Source organism: Salmo salar, chromosome 17 (assembly GCF_965601325.2).
Source record: "Salmo salar chromosome 17, fSalSal1, whole genome shotgun sequence".
In the NCBI taxonomy this organism is placed as follows: Eukaryota; Metazoa; Chordata; class Actinopteri; order Salmoniformes; family Salmonidae; genus Salmo; species Salmo salar.
Genome location: NC_138307.1, coordinates 70,128,834 through 70,150,071, shown reverse-complemented (window position 1 = coordinate 70,150,071; position 21,238 = coordinate 70,128,834). Strand labels below are relative to the sequence as shown.

The 21,238-nt window shown below is 47.5% G+C and overlaps 1 protein-coding gene across 3 annotated transcripts in view; it reads right to left on the bottom strand.

Annotated features, from left to right (window-relative positions):
- LOC106576477 (plexin-A4) overlaps nt 1-21,238 on the bottom strand; it is a 653,820-nt gene that overhangs the window by 43,666 nt on the left and 588,916 nt on the right. For 2 of the 3 annotated variants that reach the window (XM_082964054.1, XM_082964055.1), the window contains exons 21-25: nt 19,850-19,992; nt 14,212-14,480; nt 6,932-6,998; nt 5,478-5,624; nt 3,429-3,588 (exon numbers count right to left, since the gene is read on the bottom strand). In XM_082964054.1, the coding sequence (XP_082820180.1) occupies nt 3,429-3,588; nt 5,478-5,624; nt 6,932-6,998; nt 14,212-14,480; nt 19,850-19,992 (786 nt within the window). Of the gene's footprint in view, nt 1-3,428; nt 3,589-5,477; nt 5,625-6,931; nt 6,999-14,211; nt 14,481-19,849; nt 19,993-20,059; nt 21,045-21,238 lie in introns of those variants that run through there. The other variant, XM_082964056.1, reaches the window with a different exon arrangement.

Genomic DNA, 21,238 nt, shown 5'->3' with positions numbered 1-21,238 from the left:
GGAAGCAGTGAAGGTTATTGAGGTAGTGTTGATATACTGCAGGTGGGGAAGCAGTGAAGGTTATTGAGGTAGTGTTGATATACTGCAGGTGGGGAAGCAGTGAAGGTTATTGAGGTAGCGTTGATATACTGCAGAGAGGGAAGCAGCACACACATGCATACTCACACACACACACACACACACACACACACACACACACACACACACACACACACACACACACACACACACACACACACCACACACACACACACACACACACACAATTCACTCCCCCCACCCTCACACACGTACCTATACCTCCCCACACACATCCCCCCCACACACACAAAGCAGGTCTTGCTTGGATTGGTTCTCACGCCCTGTCCCCTTCTATCGTGCCTCCCTCAGGGGGACCCGGCATGGGGAATTAAAAACAATACCTGGGACAAAAAAACTCTTGTCAAATTTGTTTTCAGGAGAGCCTGCAAGATGGAAACTGAGGATTGTCAATATGGGGGAGGAGGTTGGGGGAGGGTTGGGGGAAGAGTTTGTCCGGACTCGGGAGGCCCGTTGATCTGTTAGTGGAATCATGCAGAGATGCTTCCTCTCCCCCTGAGTGGACCGTTCCATTCTGTGTAATATCCTTCTACCTATTGTCTTTTATACGATACATAAATTACACCGCTTTCCTCCTAAACTACTTCTTGTAGTCCCAATGCCCCCCCCAGACGCAGTGACAACATGCAGTGAGAAGTTCCCCCTCAGACTAAATGTCCAATTCTCTATAATAATAATAAACAATAAGACAACACACTGCCCATTGGGCGCCATGAAACAATTTCACAACGGAGCGCTCGCCAAAAACCTAAACCAATCTCTTCACTTATCAGAGAGACATTCCCCCTTCACAGCTCCATATGCCATTATAAATATATTATTACTAAGAAAACACACACACACACACACACACACACACACACACACACACACACACACACACACACACACACACACACACACACACACACACACACACACACACACACACACACACACACACACACACACACACACACACACACACACACACACAACCATCCTGATATGTGAATCCATAAAAAGGCTCCCCACTCACCGTCTACCTAGAAAGACCTGCCGAAATTGATGGAATACAATCAGGAAATAAAACACACACACTTAGGCGTGATAGGCCGTGCAGCCGGAAAATGTAGTGCCAGGATGTTGTATTGTGGGACTGAGAGACTTATGTCTTCGTATAGCAGAAAGGGATTGTCACCTGTGCTCCCTCTCCAGCCTCTAGGTCACCAGGCTGCTCGTTACGGCGCACACCTGTCACCATCGTTACGGCGCACACCTGTCACCATCGTTACGCGCACACCTGTCACCATCGTTACGCGCACACCTGTCACCATCGTTACGCGCACACCTGTCACCATCGTTACGCGCACACCTGTCACCATCGTTACGGCGCACACCTGTCACCATCGTTACGGCGCACACCTGTCACCATCGTTACGGCGCACACCTGTCACCATCGTTACGGCGCACACCTGTCACCATCGTTACGGCGCACATCTGTCACCATCGTTACGGCGCACACCTGTCACCATCGTTACGGCGCACACCTGTCACCATCGTTACGGCGCACACCTGTCACCATCGTTACGGCGCACACCTGTCACCATCGTTACGTGCACCTGCGCGTCATCAGACTCACCTGGACTCCATCACTTCCCTGATTACCTGCCCTATATATGTCACTCCCTTTGGTTCCTTCCCCAGGCGTCATTGTTTCTGTTTCAGTATCCTGTCTGTGCGTTGTTTGTGTTATGTTACGTTTATTTATTAAAACACTCAGTCCCTGAACTTGCTTCCTGACTCTCAGCGCACTCATTACATGGATGTACATGGGGAGCAGATCAGCTCATCACTCCTCACTACTACAAACAGAGACAATTAGTCATTTATAACACCATTAGGAAATAACCTTGGTGAAGAAAATGACAACCCAGTCTACTGAGAACAGGAAGTAAGAAAGAAAGAGAGAAGAAGAGAAAGCTGGAGTAAAAGAAAAGAAGGCCGATCTCTTCAGTTTCACAGAAAAAAAATATAAGATTGAGGAGGTTTGGGGATCTGAGAGCCTCTCCATTGATTACTTGATCAATCATGTGAGTCAGAGTGTGGTCAACAGGGCTGGATCGATGGGGAGTCGGGGAGGGAAGAGAACAATCACACAGCACCAGTCATAGGAGACAGAGAGAGGTCTGCTGGACTCAACTCTCCTGAGATCTAGGGAGGGAGGCTGGTCTTTTGTCTCATAGGAGCCAGAGAGAGGTCTGCTGGACTCAACTCTCCTGAGATCTAGGGAGGGAGGCTGGTCTTTTGTCTCATAGGAGCCAGAGAGAGGTCTGCTGGACTCAACTCTCCTGAGATCTATGGGAGGGAGGCTGGTCTTTTGTCTCATAGGAGCCAGAGAGAGGTCTGCTGGACTCAACTCTCCTGAGATCTAGGGAGGGAGGCTGGTCTTTTGTCTCATAGGAGCCAGAGAGAGGTCTGCTGGACTCAACTCTCCTGAGATCTAGGGAGGGAGGCTGGTCTTTTGTCTCATAGGAGCCAGAGAGAGGTCTGCTGGACTCAACTCTCCTGAGATCTAGGGAGGGAGGCTGGTCTTTTGTCTCATAGGAGCCAGAGAGAGGTCTGCTGGACTCAACTCTCCTGAGATCTAGGGAGGGAGGCTGGTCTTTTGTCTCATAGGAGACAGAGAGAGGTCTGCTGGACTCAACTCTCCTGAGATCTATGGGAGGGAGGCTGGTGTTTAGTCTCTCTGAACACTGCTGTAATTTGAAGAAGAAGTCTTGAGAATCAATGGGTGTAGATCACAGGTGTCAAACTCATTCCACAGAGGGCTGAGTGGCTGTGAGTTTCTCGCTCCTCCTTTGTACCGGACTGATGAATTAAGGTCACTAATTAGTAAGGAACTCCCCTCACCTGGTTGTCTAGGTCTTAATTGAAAGGAGAAATCAAAAACCAGCAGACACTAAGCCCTCTGTGGAGTGAGTTTAACATCCCTGGTGTAGAGGAACATGAGAACTCTCAAAATGGCCTCCACATGTTCAATAACTGAAGACTAATCAACACCGATTGGTCCACGTGATGGAAAAATAACTCAATGTTCATCAATTAAAAGCAGAAAATACAATATATATTTGCAATAATAATTCCAGGTGTTAACCTTTTCAACTCCAGGGAACATTTTCTCCATTTTTACGCGTATATGGTTGCTGTAGAAAAAGGGGCTCACTGACTGATCAGACTTGTATTCACCCGGCACAAAACGGTCCCGAACGGATTTCCAATAAGAAATGTTTTAGTTTTCCATTGCATAACATTTTGCTACAGAGTGCCCTAATGAACGGGGATCTTACCTAGGTCCATGTCAGAGGCCTTCTGTCGGTGGGAGTGGGGAACGTTCTTGTATATGGCGTCCAGGATCTTTTCCTTCACCTGGCTGATGGAGTCACAGTTCAACACCTTCACCTGGATCTCAGGGCTCTTCTCATTGTCCGGGTGGATGCAGTTCACCACCTGTAGGGAACAGGGACAAGACTTGGAGTTATACGCCTGCTATTACAATAGGAATACAGTTCACCACCTGTAGGGACCAGGGACAAGACTTGGAGTTATACGCCTGCTATTACAATAGGAATACAGTTCACCACCTGTAGGGAACAGGGACAAGACTTGGAGTTATACGCCTGCTATTACAATAGGAATAGAGTTCACCACCTGTAGGGAACAGGGACAAGACTTGGAGTTATACGCCTGCTATTACAATAGGAATACAGTTCACCACCTGTAGGGACCAGGGACAGGTATTTTTCTATAGAATAGAGAACCACATCAGGAGTTGATGAGGGATTCAGGTATGCTGTGTCTCGGTTGATAATTATATTGGAGATGGAGACACATTCTGTGGGATGACGATAATTAAACTATGGCGTGGTCGTTGAATATCAGGTTTGAAAGAGGCCATTCTGTATCTGTCAAGTCTGGTAAAGTCTTTCCTGTAATAGAAATGGGTATTCAGAGAAACTGGCCTCCCAGGGGGGGCCAGTCTGACACGGCATGGCTACCTTGAGTCGATGAGTGGTTAACAAGCTAATTATTATCGCATGGTTATTATCATTCACAGTGAATACATCAGCCATCATCATCAGCATCATCATCATCGCCATTGAGGCTCTCGCCAGATGTAATTACATGGTCCAAGGGAAAGAAGGAGGACATTTACATAAGAAAGAGGAAATAAAATACTTTATGGTCCCATGCTGTTGCCAGTACAATTCAATACCTCTATCGTTGGGCAGATAATTACATGTTGTAAAAGGGCCATTCCATCATCAATCCTTCTAGATTGATTGAGACAGAGATACTGTTTCTCACGGCCAACTGAAATAACTCTATTGCTCTCCAAGCAATCTGAGCCACACTGTGTGCTTCCTGGGAATGGTTTGATTTTTCTTACAGAGACATTGAGGGGAGCTAGTAACAAACTGCCTGGCTGGGTGTCTTGTCTTCCCTCAGTCAGCTCAGGTCACAGTGGTGGAGGAGAGGAATGAAGGTGATCAGAGAGTAGAACAGAAAGAGAGACCAGGGAAACAACCGGTCTTCCTGGCCTCCTCCCCCTCTTCCTCGCCTCCTCTCCCCTCTTCCTGGCCTCCTCTCCCTCTTCCTGGCCTCCTCCCCCTCTTCCTCGCCTCCTCTCCCCTCTTCCTGGCCTCCTCTCCCTCTTCCTGGCCTCCTCTCCCTCTTCCTGGCCTCCTCCCCCTCTTCCTCGCCTCCTCTCCCTCTTCCTGGCCTCCTCCCCCTCTTCCTCGCCTCCTCTCCCCTCTTCCTGGCCTCCTCTCCCTCTTCCTGGCCTCCTCTCCCTCTTCCTGGCCTCCTCCCCCTCTTCCTCGCCTCCTCTCCCTCTTCCTGGCCTCCTCTCCCTCTTCCTGGCCTCCTCTCCCTCTTCCTGGCCTCCTCCCCCTCTTCCTGGCCTCCTCTCCCTCTTCCTGGCCTCCTCTTCCTGGCCTCCTCTCCCTCTTCCTGGCCTCCTCTCCCTCTTCCTGGCCTCCTCCCCCTCATCCTCGCCTCCTCCCCCTCATCCTCGCCTCCTCCCCCCTTCCCTGATCTCTAACACACTCCCTCCTTTTCCCTGCCTCCTCCCCCCTCTTCCCTACCTCCTCCCCCCTCTTCCCTGCCTCCTCCCCCTCTTCCCTGCCTCCTCCCTCATCTTCCCTCGCCTCCTCCCTCATCTTCCTCGCCTCTTCCCTCATCTTCCTCGCCTCTTCCCTCATCTTCCTCGCCTCTTCCCTCTGTCAGCTCCGGTCTCTAAAAGAAAGTGAGGTCAGTGAGCCCTCTTCCAGTCAGGCGTGAAAGGAGGCGGGTGGCTGGGTGTTACCCTTGTCCCCCTGGGGGGCGTTGACCCTTACCAGCATCTTGTAGTCGATTTGCTGTCTGATGAGTTTATCCTCGCTGAGCGAGTAGCGCGCCTCACCAGTGATGGAGTCTATAGGCCCCTTCTCCATCTGCTGCTTGATGGCACAGAAGAGGGAGAAGAGGGGCTCGCCTGCACACTCCTGTGTAGAGAGAGACAGACAGATAAACAGAGAGACAGACAGACAGATAAACAGAGAGACAGACAGATAAACAGAGAGACAGACAGACAGAGACAGACAGACAGAGAGAGACAGAGAGAGGTTGGTGTCAAAAATATAACCTTAACCCTAAATTTAACCATAGCTCCTAACCCTAAAACGAACCCCATTTCCTAACCCTAAACCTAATTGTAATGCCTTTTCCTAACCCTAAACCAAATTGCAATGCCATTTCCTAACCCTAAACCTAATTGTAATGCCATTTCCTAACCCTAAACCTAATTGCGATGCCATTTCATAACCCTAAACCTAATTGTAATGCCATTTCCTAACCCTAAACCTAATTGCGATGCCATTTCCTAACCCTAAACCTAATTGTAATGCCATTTCCTAACCCTAAACCTAATTGCAATGCCATTTCTTAACCCTAAACCTAATTGCAATCCCATTTCCTAACCCTAAACCTAATTGTAATGCCATTTCCTAACCCTAAACCTAATTGTAATGCCATTTCCTAACCCTAAACCTAATTGTAATCCCATTTCCTAACCCTAAACCTAATTGTAATGCCATTTCCTAACCCTAAACCTAATTGTAATCCCATTTCCTAACCCTAAACCTAATTGTAATCCCATTTCCTAACCCTAAACCTAATTGTAATGCCATTTCCTAACCCTAAACCTAATTGTAATGCCATTTCCTAACCCTAAACCTAATTGTAATGCCATTTCCTAACCCTAAACCTAATTGTAATGCCATTTCCTAACCCTAAACCTAATTGTAATGCCATTTCCTAACCCTAAACCTAATTGTAATGCCATTTCCTAACCCTAAACCTAATTGTAATGCCATTTCCTAACCCTAAACCTAATTGTAATGCCATTTCCTAACCCTAATTGTAATGCCAACACTAATTCTAACCTTAACCCTAAACCCCCTAGAAACAGCATTTGACCCTGTGGGGACTAACAAAATGTCCCCAGTTGGTTCCATTTTAGTTTTTTTACTATTCTTGTGGGGACATGTCCACACACACACACACACACACACACACACACACACACACACACACACACACACACACACACACACACACACACACACACACACACACACACACACACACACACACACACACACACACACACACACACACACACACACACACACACACACACACACACACACACACACACTTTACCATATTACACACTCTCACAGACATGAAGCTAAAGGAGCTGAATGGGAGAACAAAGCAGAATGTATCAGAGTAAAGTGCAGAGATTGACCTTTAGGAACTTGTATAGCAGGAAGGTGAACCAGTTAGTCAGCATTTTCTCTGCCACAGACTCCGTCCTGAAATCAACAGAGACATTCCATCAACATACCATCCCTCACAAACATCAGAAATACTCAATAGATCATCAAATATTCCCCACAAAACCAGGACTGTCGTAATGAATAGGGGTTTTTGTTACACAAACATTATTGCAAAAACATTTTTGGCTCTCACTTCTAAAGGCCCCCAATCTTCCTGCCTATGCCTTTTATATTCAGGCACGCCAAGGGCACCTAAGCTACGCTGGGGTCTTAATAGAAGAGAAAGCAATTAAAACCTTTATTTGATCCCATTGGGATTGATGTCATTAGAAGGGCCTGTAATAATACTGGCCTCATTATTAACCTCTCCCTCCTTAGCCCATTCACACCCACTGTCTGGGACGACACAGCACATCACATTACAATAGAAAGTGAATGCACACATCCGTCGCCCTGCTCTCTTTCTCTCTCTGTTATGTTCGGTCTCTCATGCCAGTGGGCGCTCCGCTGGCGTGACTAATCGGGGCACCGTTCACCGGGCTACCACAGGCGGCCATACCGTGTGAATGGATAATATTCATGCGCACAATAACAAACAGCGGGGTCTGAAAGGCGAGAGGCGGGGATCGGATATCCTTTGACACGTCTCTGGCTCCTGTGTGGTGGGTAATCTGCCAAGAACCCCCCCCCTTCCCCCCTCACCCCACCACCACCTCAATGAGGCATGGCCACAGGCATCAATATTTCAGGATTAGGCCATTGTGTGTGTGGACGCCCCCTCTGCCCCTTCTGTCATCCGGCTGCCACCTGCAGCCTCCCCCTGGCCCCTCCACTCAGAGCCCTCCTGGCCCATCCTCTCAGAGCCCTCCTGGCCCCTCCTCTCAGAGCCCCCCTGGCCCCTCCTCTCAGAGCCCTCCTGGCCCCTCCACTCAGAGCCCCCCTGGCCCCTCCTCTCAGAGCCCCCCTGGCCCCTCCACTCAGAGCCCTCCTGGCCCCTCCTCTCAGAGCCCTCCTGGCCCCTCCTCTCAGAGCCCTCCTGGCCCCTCCACTCAGAGCCCTCCTGGCCCATCCTCTCAGAGCCCTCCTGGCCCATCCTCTCAGAGCCCTCCTGGCCCCTCCACTCAGAGCCCTCCTGGCCCCTCCACTCAGAGCCCTCCTGGCCCATCCTCTCAGAGCCCTCCTGGCCCCTCCACTCAGAGCCCTCCTGGCCCCTCCACTCAGAGCCCTCCTGGCCCCTCCACTCAGAGCCCTCCTGGCCCCTCCTCTCAGAGCCCTCCTGGCCCCTCCTCTCAGAGCCCCCCTGGCCCCTCCACTCAGAGCCCACCTGGCCCCTTCTCTCAGAGCCCCCCTGGCCCCTCCACTCAGAGCCCTCCTGGCCCCTCCACTCAGAGCCCTCCTGGCCCATCCTCTCAGAGCCCTCCTGGCCCCTCCACTCAGAGCCCTCCTGGCCCCTCCACTCAGAGCCCTCCTGGCCCCTCCACTCAGAGCCCTCCTGGCCCCTCCTCTCAGAGCCCTCCTGGCCCCTCCTCTCAGAGCCCCCCTGGCCCCTCCACTCAGAGCCCTCCACTCAGAGCCCACCTGGCCCCTTCTCTCAGAGCCCCCCTGGCCCCTCCACTCAGAGCCCTCCTGGCCCCTCCACTCAGAGCCCTCCTGGCCCCTCCACTCACAGCCCCCTGGCCCCTCCACTCAGAGCCCCCCTGGCCCCTCTTAGGAGGACCATCGCATTGAGAGATGGAGGCTTGTGCCCGCTGTGACAATAGGCCGGGCCTGGCACCCCCTGCCAACCAGAATTGGCACAACACCTGGATGGGATTAACTTCCTGCTCTACTTGCGCCCCACTTTTATGTCGGCCGAGAGAGTCCTCGGCTCCAAGGGTCAGGGAGGTCATGTTTCATCTTTCCTTTCATGTGTCCCTCACTTATTTCCTCCACTCCACTCCCTCATTCTCTCTCCCTCCTCTCCCCTCAGACCCGGTCCCCTTATTTGTAATCATTCACACTTCCAAATGGTCTCCATGTAGACAAATTCAGCACATCAATCAAAGGGATGAAAAGAGTATAAAAGGGAGAGGTGGAAAAGAGGGGAGGGGTCTCCGTAAAAGACAAGAATAACAGAATGAGAATAACAGAATGACTTGGAGATGGAGGGAGGAGTCTCAGTAAAATGGAAGAACGACAGAATGACTTGGAGATGGAGGGAGGAGTCTCAGTAAAATGGAAAGTAAAATGGAAGAACGACAGAATGACTTGGAGATGGAGGGAGGAGTCTCAGTAAAATGGAAGAATAACAGAATGACTTGGAGATGGAGGGAGGAGTCTCAGTAAAATGGAAGAACGACAGAATGACTTGGAGATGGAGGGAGGAGTCTCAGTAAAATGGAAGAATAACAGAATGACTTGGAGATGGAGGGAGGAGTCAGTAAAATGGAAGAACGACAGAATGACTTGGAGATGGAGGGAGGGGTCTCAGTAAAATGGAAGAATAACAGAATGACTTGGAGATGGAGGGAGGGGTCTCAGTAAAATGGAAGAATAACAGAATGACTTGGAGATGGAGGGAGGAGTCAGTAAAATGGAAGAACGACAGAATGACTTGGAGATGGAGGGAGGGGTCTCAGTAAAATGGAAGAATAACAGAATGACTTGGATATAGAAGGACGGGTCTCAGTAAAAGACAAGAATAACAGAATGACTTGGAGATGGAGGGAGGAGTCTCAGTAAAATGGAAGAATAACAGAATGACTTGGAGATGGAGGGAGGAGTCTCAGTAAAATGGAAGAATAACAGAATGACTTGGAGATGGAGGGGAGCCGGGGTCGTGCGGAGTGAAGGAGGGGCCAGACAAGGAAGTAACAGAATGACTTGGAGATGGAGGGAGGGCCGGGGCGCGTGCTGGCGGGAGTAAAAGACAAGAATAACAGAATGACTTGGAGATGGAGGGAGGAGTCTCAGTAAAATGGAAGTCTTTATCTCCTCTTTCAGCTCCCGCGTTTCCTCCTCTTTTTGTTATTTTATGTGTGTGTGTGTGTGTGTGTGTGTGTGTGTGTGTGTGTGTTCTAAAAGAATGTGTTCAGAAAGGTGTGTAACTGTGTGTAATTTTTGGCAGTGCGAGCCAGGCCCTCCAGTAATGATCTGTTTTGGCACGGCCCCACAGGGAGTCCTCATGCCCGTCCTCTATCCAAGCCCTGCCTATAGGGAAGATGGGATGAGGGGCTGCTGCACCGGGCCGTTACACCACAGCTGGCACCTAACATGTCCACAACGGTCCAACAACCTCCTCTTGACTGCCACATCTCTAGAACGTATCAGTAACGTTACCGATAAGTTAATATGGCTGTAATGGCTGTGTGCCTGCTTGGCACCCAGTCAGAGGGGCAGTGGGCATAAAAATGTATCTGAAACTGAGTCAACTTGTTGGTACTTAGTTCCCCCTGATTACAGAGCAGTCGTTTAGCCTCTGCACATGAGATGGGAACCAGAGAATTCCTGGATTGTAGATGCGGTGGGACGCATGAGTATGTCGTGCAGAGCCACGCTCTATAAAACGGAGGCTTAACGCTCAATGTATCTTCACAGCTCTCCCACTCATTCCACAGACATTTCTTTACAGGCATCTGGCATCACACTGATCATAAATGCATGATAATCTAAACCATGGGTGCTGAAACAGATGTGGCTTATAAACTAAGTTTTGACACCAGAGATCATTAATGAGGGTTCTGTATATCATATCGTCCTAGGGCGTTATTGATTGTGATAGATAAGCTCTTAAAATCAATAAGATGTTAAAGGAGAGGATTCTCAGTGACATTTTTCACTCTACCCTCCTCTTTGGTATTCTCCGGCGGCCAGGAGTGCCAACGAGCATCTGGGAGAGAACATGTGATGGCCTGGGGGGGTCACAAGGCTTTTCTCTGTTAACCAAACACGCAGCTGCGTTGGAGCTCTGCTGCTAGCCACGCCCCCTTCCTCCAATCCCACAGCATGAGGTCAAAAATGATTTCAATTTCCCACTCGGGCTCCTGGGGAGAAGATTGGCTGTCTGGCGCAGAGCACAGGCTGTGTACCCAATGGCACCCTATGTCCTATATAGTGCACTACTTTTGACCTCATCCCTGATCAAAAGTAGTGCACTACATAGGGAATAGGGTACAATTTGGGACGTAGAAGCAGTCTCAGTGCTTAGGCTGATGTCTTCTTACTAGCACTACTGAGATAATCCTCACAGTATAATCAGAGGACCTCTAGCTCCAACTGATTATTATCCCCTGTGTGTGTGTGTGTGAGTGTGAGTGTGAGTGTGAGTGTGTGTGTGTGTGTGTGTGTGTGTGTGTGTGTGTGTGTGTGTGTGTGTGTGCATCAGGAGGGGCAGATGGAAGGTTGCTGGTAAAAGGAAATAATAAAAGGCCAGATTTTTTTTAAAATGATATATTACATGATAGATGGATGAAAGAAGTCTGAGCCGAGGAAAAGGTTTAGCAGCTATTTCACTATGCATGAAGAGAGGATGAGAGGGTGTAAGCTGAGGGGTGAGGGGGGTGGAGGAAAGAGAGGGGGCTGACGGAGGAGGGCGCAGAAATGCGACAGATGGTTGTGGAAGTCTCTCGTTAGTTAGTTTGCCTGGTGGTGTGCTTCAGCTGAGGTTGAGACGGGCAGATGGGGATGTAGAGAAATGCGGGAGAGGAGAGTGAGAGTGGAGGAGTGGAGAGTGGAGGAGTGGAGAGTGGAGGAGAGGAGAGTGGAGGAGAGGAGAGTGGAGGAGAGGAGAGGAGAGTGGAGGAGAGGAGAGTGGAGGAGAGGAGTGGAGGAGAGGGGTGGAGAGTGGAGGAGAGGGGTGGAGAGTGGAGGAGAGGGGTGGAGAGTGGAGGAGAGGAGAGTAGAAGAGAGGAGAGGAGAGTGGTGGAGAGTGGAGGAGAGTGGAGGTTGTCTTGGAAATGGTGATGGGAAGCTGGTCTGGACACAGTGCTAAAGATGCCCTGCTCATGCACTTTAAGCAGTGATTTAGTAAAAAGGCAGGGAGGGGGGAAAGACAGAGAAAAGAGAGAGAAAGAGAGACGGCCTGCGCAGAGGCGGGGGGAGAGAGAGGGCGGGAGATAGATGGATAGAGCGAGAGAGGTAGAGAGAGAGAGATGGAGAGAGACAATGAGAGAGAGGGAGATTGGGAGGACACAGAGGGAGGACAAAGGGAGAGATAGATTGAGGGACGGGGAGATGTTACTCCGAGCCCAGATTTAGCCTTCCCATCACAGCTGAGTGAGTCCGGGTGTCTCCTCTATTTTGGGCGGGTATCCAGGGCCAAGCAGCAAGTCTGTGACTGTGTGTTAGGGCTAACAGCTAAAGGTTAGCCTTCAGACTGAGGGTGGCCACGTGTGATAGCACAAGCGGCTAACAGTTAGCCTCCACACTGAAGGTGACTGTGTGTGTTAGCGCTAGCAGCTAACAGTTAGCCTCCACACTGAGGGTGACTGTGTGTGTTAGCGCTAGCAGCTAACAGTTAGCCTCCACACTGAGGTTTACTGTGTGTGTTAGCGCTAGCGGAAATACAGTTAGAGGGGATTGGGCAGGGTATATGCAAATTAAATACTGTAGTATTCTACTGTAGTAGAAAAGGGTAGTGTTTTTGCAGACATTACTCAAGTATTTACTACAGTGTTTATTTTCTGATAAAACTGTAATATTTATTATAGTATTCTACAGTATACTACAACATTCTATAGTAAGTACAATACATGATCAAGTGACACTACAGCGTTTAGTATAATATTCTACACTATACTACAGTTTACTACAGAATTCTATAGTATTTTATAGTAAATTGTAGTATTGTTTAATTTGGGATTGAAGGAGTTTATTGCCCGGTAATGGCTCCGGAAGCTCTGGGTGCGATTAATCATGCCTTGCCCATACAGCATTAATCAAATGCTGTTAAACGTCTCCTTCATGATGTGAATATGCGGCTCATTTTCTGACACAACCCTTGCACAATGATACGCTCAATATGCTCCCATGTTAGTGAACAGCTAGCGAACAGAGGAATCTGTGTCTGTCTTCATTGGGGAGGAGGATTTCGCCCGAGGGAGGACGGGAGGTTTGCAATTGAAATTAGGAAGATTAAATTCATTTACGACATGCCTATCAAATCATTGGGGAGGCTGACTGAGCAGTGAGCACCCTGACCACACGGAAACTTCTTTTTCAAGGGTAACCGAGATGGTCACAAAACCTCCAGCACCATATATGGTGATATGGTGTTGAATTGAAGTGGTGGTACTGTGTATACGATACAGACTGACACACAGGGAAGTGTTGATTGGGCAGGGAGCAGCTAGGGCTTTTAACAATCCCATTTCTTTTTCAAGTGAGGATTTTTACAGCTTTTTTTAAATTGGATTCTCCGCTAATTAATCGTAATTATATTCTAATGATGTGCGTGTCAGAGCAGTACATGTTTCTGAGACAAAGTGATCATTTCAATGTCATTGAAGTTAATTCCACATGTCACCGCCGCAAAACAGTAAACATGGAGCGATCAGGCATGGCCGATCGGCTTGGTGCTTGACTAATACACTAATTCAACAAAGTCCAGTTTCAAAGGACGCATCCCAAATGGAACCCTATGGGCCCTGGTCAAAAGTACTGCGCTATATAGGAAATAAGGATTTTAACCTGTTCTTAGTTTTAGCATAAACCAGCCATTCTAGAGAGTTAGAGGTGGATAAGAAGTACGAACATTGGTATTAATGATCAATTGAGAGAAGCTTGGAGAGGGAAAGCGAACCCACAGCCACCGTTGTCTATTACCATTGAGTGGAAATCTATGAGTGTTAATGTGTAGGATAAAGCTGATGCAACGTTGATGTTAGCATTAGTCAGCTGTTCAGAGCTTAAATGCTTAAGAGCTCCGCGAGGGCCCAATCATTCACTCTGTCGCAGATAGAGAGAGAAGAGAGATATAAAGAGGGATAGATAGAGAAAGAGAAGAGAGTGATGAAGAGAGATATATAGAGAAAGAGAGAAAGAGAAGAGAGTGATGAAGAGAGATAGATAGAGAAAGAGAGCGAGAGAAGAGTGATGAAGAGAGTGTGAGTTTGTGCAGGTGTTCTGGAGAAGTGAAGTCACTCACCTCTCTCCCCAGACACAGAGAGGTGAGGACAGAGCCAAGGCCTTTGTCTTAATGAGGCCAGAGATGGCCCACAAGAGTCACACACACACACACACACACACACACACACACACCTTCTCCCCTCACCTTCGGAGCAGCAGCTTGGGGTGGTTCTTGCTCTCCAGGTTGCGGTCTATGAGGTCAGAGAGCAAGTGCTTGAGGACATCAGTGGCGTACTCCAGTTTACTCTGCAGCATTGTCATGATGAGCGAGGCCACGTTGCCACGGTCACGCATGGAGAAGCCGCGCTGCGACTCGAGCGTGCGGATGAAGGAGAGCAGGAAGACCTTGTTGTTGATGAGCTGGCCGAACAGCTTCAGGCCCTTCTCCACCTGCTCCTGTCTGTAGCCCGGCACCTGGGAGACAGGGAGGAGAAGAAGAGAGGAAAGGGAGGAGAGACGGATATGCTTAGATGACAATGGTCAGGGAGTCTCAGGGTCAGAGGTCACAGTTGTCTCAGATACAGAGAGACTGTTTGGAGTCAAGGAGACTTACAGTCATGCATGCATACATTTTACACACAGGTGGTCCGGGAATGGAATCCACTGCCCTGGCGTTACAAACACCATGCTCTACCAACTGAGCTACAAAGGACCACATGGCCAGGCAAAACGCCTGGCCCAAGTCATGGGAGTAACATAACAACACAACATCCCTAGTCATGGGAGTAACATAACAACACAACATCCCTAGTCATGGGAGTAACATAACAACACAACATCCCTAGTCATGGGAGTGACACAACATCCCTAGTCATGGGATAACATAACACCACAACACCCCTAGTCATGGGAGTAACATAACAACACAACATCCCTAGTCATGGGAGTAACATAACAACACAACATCCCTAGTCATGGGAGTAACACAACATCCCTAGTCATGGGATAACATAACACCACAACACCCCTAGTCATGGGAGTAACATAACAACACAACATCCCTAGTCATGGGAGTAACATAACAACACAACACCCCTAGTCATGGGAGTAACATAATAACACAACATCCCTAGTCATGGGAGTAACATAACAACACAACATCCCCAGTCATGGGAGTAACATAACAACACAACATCCCTAGTCATGGGAGTAACATAACAACACAACATCCCTAGTCATGGGAGTAACATAATAACACAACATCCCTAGTCATGGGAGTAACATAACAACACAACATCCCTAGTCATGGGAGGAACATAACACCACAACACCCCTAGTCATGGGAGTAACACAACATCCCTTGTCATGGGAGTAACATAACAACACAACATCCCCAGTCATGGGAGTAACATAACAACACAACACCCCTAGTCATGGGAGTAACATAACAACACAACATCCCTAGTCATGGGAGTAACATAATAACACAACATCCCTAGTCATGGGAGGAACATAACACCACAACACCCCTAGTCATGGGAGTAACATAACAACACCCCTAGTCATGGGAGTAACACAACATCCCTAGTCATGGGAGTAACACAACATCCCTAGTCATGGGAGTAACATAACAACACAACACCCCTAGTCATGGGAGTAACATAACAACACAACACCCCTAGTCATGGGAGTAACACAACATCCCTAGTCATGAGAGTAACATAACAACACAACACCCCTAGTCATGGGAGTAACATAACACCACAACACCCCTAGTCATGGGAGTAACATAACAACACAACATCCCTAGTCATGGGAGTAACATAACAACACAACATCCCTAGTCATGGGAGTAACATAACAACACAACATCCCTAGTCATGGGAGTAACATAACAACACAACACCCCTAGTCATGGGATAACATAACAACACAACACCCCTAGTCATGGGATAACATAACAACACAACACCCCTAGTCATGGGAGTAACATAACAACACAACATCCCAAGTCATGGGAGTAACATAACAACACAACACCCCTAGTCATGGGATAACATAACAACACAACACCCCTAGTCATGGGATAACATAACAACACAACACCCCTAGTCATGGGAGTAACATAACAACACAACATCCCTAGTCATGGGAGTAACATAACAACACAACATCCCTAGTCATGGGAGTAACATAACAACACAACACCCCTAGTCATGGGAGTAACATAACACCACAACATCCCTAGTCATGGGAGTAACATAACAACACAACATCCCTAGTCATGGGAGTAACATAACAACACAACATCCCTAGTCATGGGAGTAACACAACATCCCTAGTCATGGGAGTAACATAACAACACAACATCCCTAGTCATGGGAGTAACATAACACCACAACACCCCTAGTCATGGGAGTAACATAACACCACAACACCCCTAGTCATGGGAGTAACATAACAACACAACATCCCTAGTCATGGGAGTAACACAACATCCCTAGTCATGGGAGTAACATAACAACACAACACCCCTAGTCATGGGAGTAACACAACATCCCTAGTCATGGGAGTAACATAACAACACAACACCCCTAGTCATGGGAGTAACATAACAACACAACATCCCTAGTCATGGGAGTAACATAACACCACAACACCCCTAGTCATGGGAGTAACATAACAACACAACACCCCTAGTCATGGGAGTAACATAACAACACAACATCCCTAGTCATGGGAGTAACATAACACCACAACACCCCTAGTCATGGGAGTAACATAACAACACAATACCCCTAGTCATGGGAGTAACATAACAACACAACATCCCTAGTCATGGGAGTAACATAACAACACAACATCCCTAGTCATGGGAGTAACATAACAACACAACATCCCTAGTCATGGGAGTAACACAACATCCCTAGTCATGGGAGTAACATAACAACACAACACCCCTAATCATGGGATAACATAACACCACAACACCCCCAGTCATGGGAGTAACACAACATCCCTAGTCATGGGAGTAACATAACAACACAACATCCCCAGTCATGGGAGTAACACAACATCCCTAATCATGGGATAACATAACACCACAACACCCCCAGTCATGGGATAACATAACACCACAACACCCCCAGTCATGGGAGTAACATAACATCCCTAGTCATGGGAGTAACATAACAACACAACACCCCTAGTCATGGGAGTAACATAACACCACAACACCCCTAGTCATGGGAGTAACATAACAACACCCCTAGTCATGAGAGTAACATAACAACACAACATCCCTAGTCATGGGAGTAACATAACAACACAACACCCCTAGTCATGGGAGTAACATAACAACACAACACCCCTAGTCATGGGAGTAACATAACAACACAACATCCCCAGTCATGGGAGTAACATAACAACACAACACCCCTAGTCATGGGAGTAACATAACAACACAACATCCCTAGTCATGGGAGTAACATAACAACACAACATCCCAAGTCATGGGAGTAACATAACAACACAACATCCCTAGTCATGGGAGTAACATAACAACACAACATCCCTAGTCATGGGAGTAACACAACATCCCTAGTCATGGGAGTAACATGGACCCAGCACTAGAGGAATCAGACATCCAGGGATAGACTATAGACTCTGACTGACTGTGGGGAAGAACTCATTCCATGGCCTTGGCATCTCCCATTCCAGCCAAATCCATTATCACTCCACTGGATCAATTAGCTGTGTAGACCCGGTTCTCTCAAATGACCGTGTGCTAATGATTCCAGCACGGAATGTCAGCATGGGAGGATAACTGGGAGAGCGAGGAGTTTTGCCTAGCACTTGTTTTTTTTAAGGTAGAGTCATTTTAACCAAGTCTTTTGAGAGCCCTGCTTATTTCTTTGACTCCACAATATGAACGTTGTTCCCCGGCAAAGCTGACGCAAGATGAAAGCAGCGTGTGTGGTGTATTCCCCTCCACGGGCGGAAATTGTCCCTGCGCCGTTTACGCTAGTCTAGTCAGTCGCCGTGCGATTTCCCGTTTTCATAAATTGCACCTACAGAGATAACATTTTTTGATCTGTCAGGATAGATTGGAGTGAGCAACGGTCTCTCTACGCGACACGTCTGTCAGGGAGCACAAGTTTCCTCGCTGTCGCTTTCCATGAGGACACAGTAATCTGCAGTTCACACTGTGCAAGAGTTATTGTTAAAACCCTAGTCTATTTCATAACATCTGACATTACTTGCCTAGTTAAATAAAGGTTAAATAAAACTTTTATAAAAAGGAGCAAAGAGACAGAGAAAGAGAGAAAGAGAGAGAGAGAAAGAGAAAGAGAAAGAGGGAAACAGAGTGGAGGTTTGTTGAGATGTCCCATGAGACAGTCCCATTCAACATCCCACTGTAGCCCCATAATCAAACAGCCCTATTCAACATCCCACTGTAGTCCCATAATCAAACAGCCCTATTCAACATCCCACTGTAGTCCCATAATCAAACAGCCCTATTCAACATCCCACTGTAGTCCCATAATCAAACAGCCCTATTCAACATCCCACTGTAGCCCCATAATCAAACAGCCCTATTCAACATCCCACTGTAGTCCCATAATCAAACAGCCCTATTCAACATCCCACTGTAGTCCCATAATCAAACAGCCCTATTCAACATCCCACTGTAGTCCCATAATCAAACAGCCCTATTCAACATCCCACTGTAGTCCCATAATCAAACAGCCCTATTCAACATCCCACTGTAGCCCCATAATCAAACAGCCCTATTCAACATCCCACTGTAGTCCCATAATCAAACAGCCCTATTCAACATCCCACTGTAGCCCCATAATCAAACAGCCCTATTCAACATCCCACTGTAGTCCCATAATCAAACAGCCCTATTCAACATCCCACCTACTGATAACTATCACAAAATCAGGAGAAAATGTAGGCATCCATGTTCGCTGAGGAAAAATACAATGTATATCTTCTTGGGATTTATCAGGTAGGCCTAGAGTCATCGCTAATATTAGTACATTTGAGCCATTGAGATGAAATGGCAGTAGCTCTAATCCTTTCATAAAGAGAGAGCAAGAGAGATTCAGCCCAATCAAATTCACTCTACAAACTATGAATGTGCACTGTTGGAGATTGCCCATCCACACTTGATTTGCTCCAAGCCCAATAAGGGCTATTTCCTGTATCATCTCCCACATCAATAACAATTAACCAGCTATCACCAGCCAGAGATGAGCCCACTGCTACTTTCATTAGGTTTCATTTCACATTAAACTCCCTCATATAACGGGACATTTATACCAATTAAAACATCATTAATTTTTCTTATAACGGGGAATTCTCATCAGGCACCCGCATGGTCGACTCTGAGCCTGTGAAATAGGGGCCTCGCAGCTAGAAGTTGTTCAATTATCACTGCCCATCACTGTTATTAGGGAATAAATAACTAGCTTGTCAGTTCAGAGTTGATTTGCTTTTCTCTCCGCTATACTTTTAATTTGTCCTCGACTCTGAGAAACCGTCTTGTCACATGTTGTTACCATTACTAACAGGAGATTTGACTGCACTGCTGCGTCAAGCCCTAATGAGAGACAATGTTATGTTTACCGAGCGTGAGCACAAACAACGACAGCTTTAATTCTATCCGTAACCCCACTGTGCCTTTAATTTACTTTTATACTTTTGTTTGAGAATGCATTGATGGAAACCACTTTGAGATATGCGTACTTATCTATGTCAGGGAGTTAATGATGAACAATGTTTAGAACCTAAACTGAAGTGATATTCAGTCAGGCAGATGATAGGGCAGCTCTTACCTCCAGGTCCCTGAGGACAGGGTGCTCCTCTATGCCAGGGAAGAGGACCCTCATGGTGTAGGCCCTGTAGTCCAGGAAGGGGATGCCCACTCCGTCCAGGTCACTGGTCAACTCATGGATGTCTGTCTGCAGCTCGGCAAAGGCTGAGGGGATAAACGGACAAACAGTCTTCTTAAAGGTAGAGTCAGCGACATGACGTACAGTTGAAGTCGGAAGTTTGCTTACACCTTAGCCAAATACATTTAAACTCAGTTTTTCACAATTCCTGACATTTAATCCTAGTAAAAATCCCCTGTCTTAGGTCAGTTAGGATCACCACTTTATTTGAAGAATGTGAAATGTCAGAATAATAGTAGAGAGAATGATTTATTTCAGCTTTTATTTCTTTCATCACATTCCCAGTGGGTCAGAAGTTTACATACACTCAATTAGTATTTGGTAGCATTGCCTTTAAATTGTTTAACTTGGGTCAAACGTTTTGGGTAGCTTTGCACAAGCTTCCCACAATAAATTGGGTGAATTTTGGCCCATTCCTCCTGACAGAGCTGGTGTAACTGAGTCAGGTTAGTTGGCCTCCTTGCTCGCACACACTTTTTCAGTTCTGCCCACAAATTTTCTATAGGATTGAGGTCAGGGCTTTGTGATGGCCACTCCAATACCTTGACTTTGTTGTCCTTAAGCCATTTTGCCACAACTTTGGAAGTACGTATGCTTGGGGTCATAGTCAAATCAAATCAAATGTATTTATATAGCCCTTCGTATATCAGCTGATATCTCAAAGTGCTGTACAGAAACCCAGCCTAAAACCCCAAACAGCAAGCAATGCATGTGAAAGAAGCATGGTGGCTAGGAAAAACTTCCTAGGAAAAACTCCCTAGAAAGGCCAAAAACCTAGGAAGAAACCTAGAGAGGAACCAGGCTATGAGGGGTGGCCAGTCCTCTTCTGGCTGTGCGGTGGATATTATAACAGAACATGGTCAAGATGTTAAAATGTTCATAAATGACCAGCATGGTCAAATAATAATAATCATAGTAGTTGTCGAGGGTGCAACAAGCATGTCCGGTGAACAGGTCAGGGTTCCATAGCCGCAGGCAGAACAGTTGAAACTGGAGCAGCAGCACGGCCAGGTGGACTGGGGACAGCAAGGAGTTATCATGCCAGGTAGTCCTGAGGCATGGTCCTAGGGCTCAGGTCCTCCGAGAGAAAGAAAGAAAGAGAGAATTAGAGAGAGCATATTTAAATTCACACAGGACACCGGATAAGACAAGAGAAATACTCCAGATGTAACAGACTGACCCTAGCCCCCCGACACATAAACTACTGCAGCATAAATACTGGAGGCTGAGACAGGAGGGATCAGAAGACACTGTGGCCCCATCCGATGATAC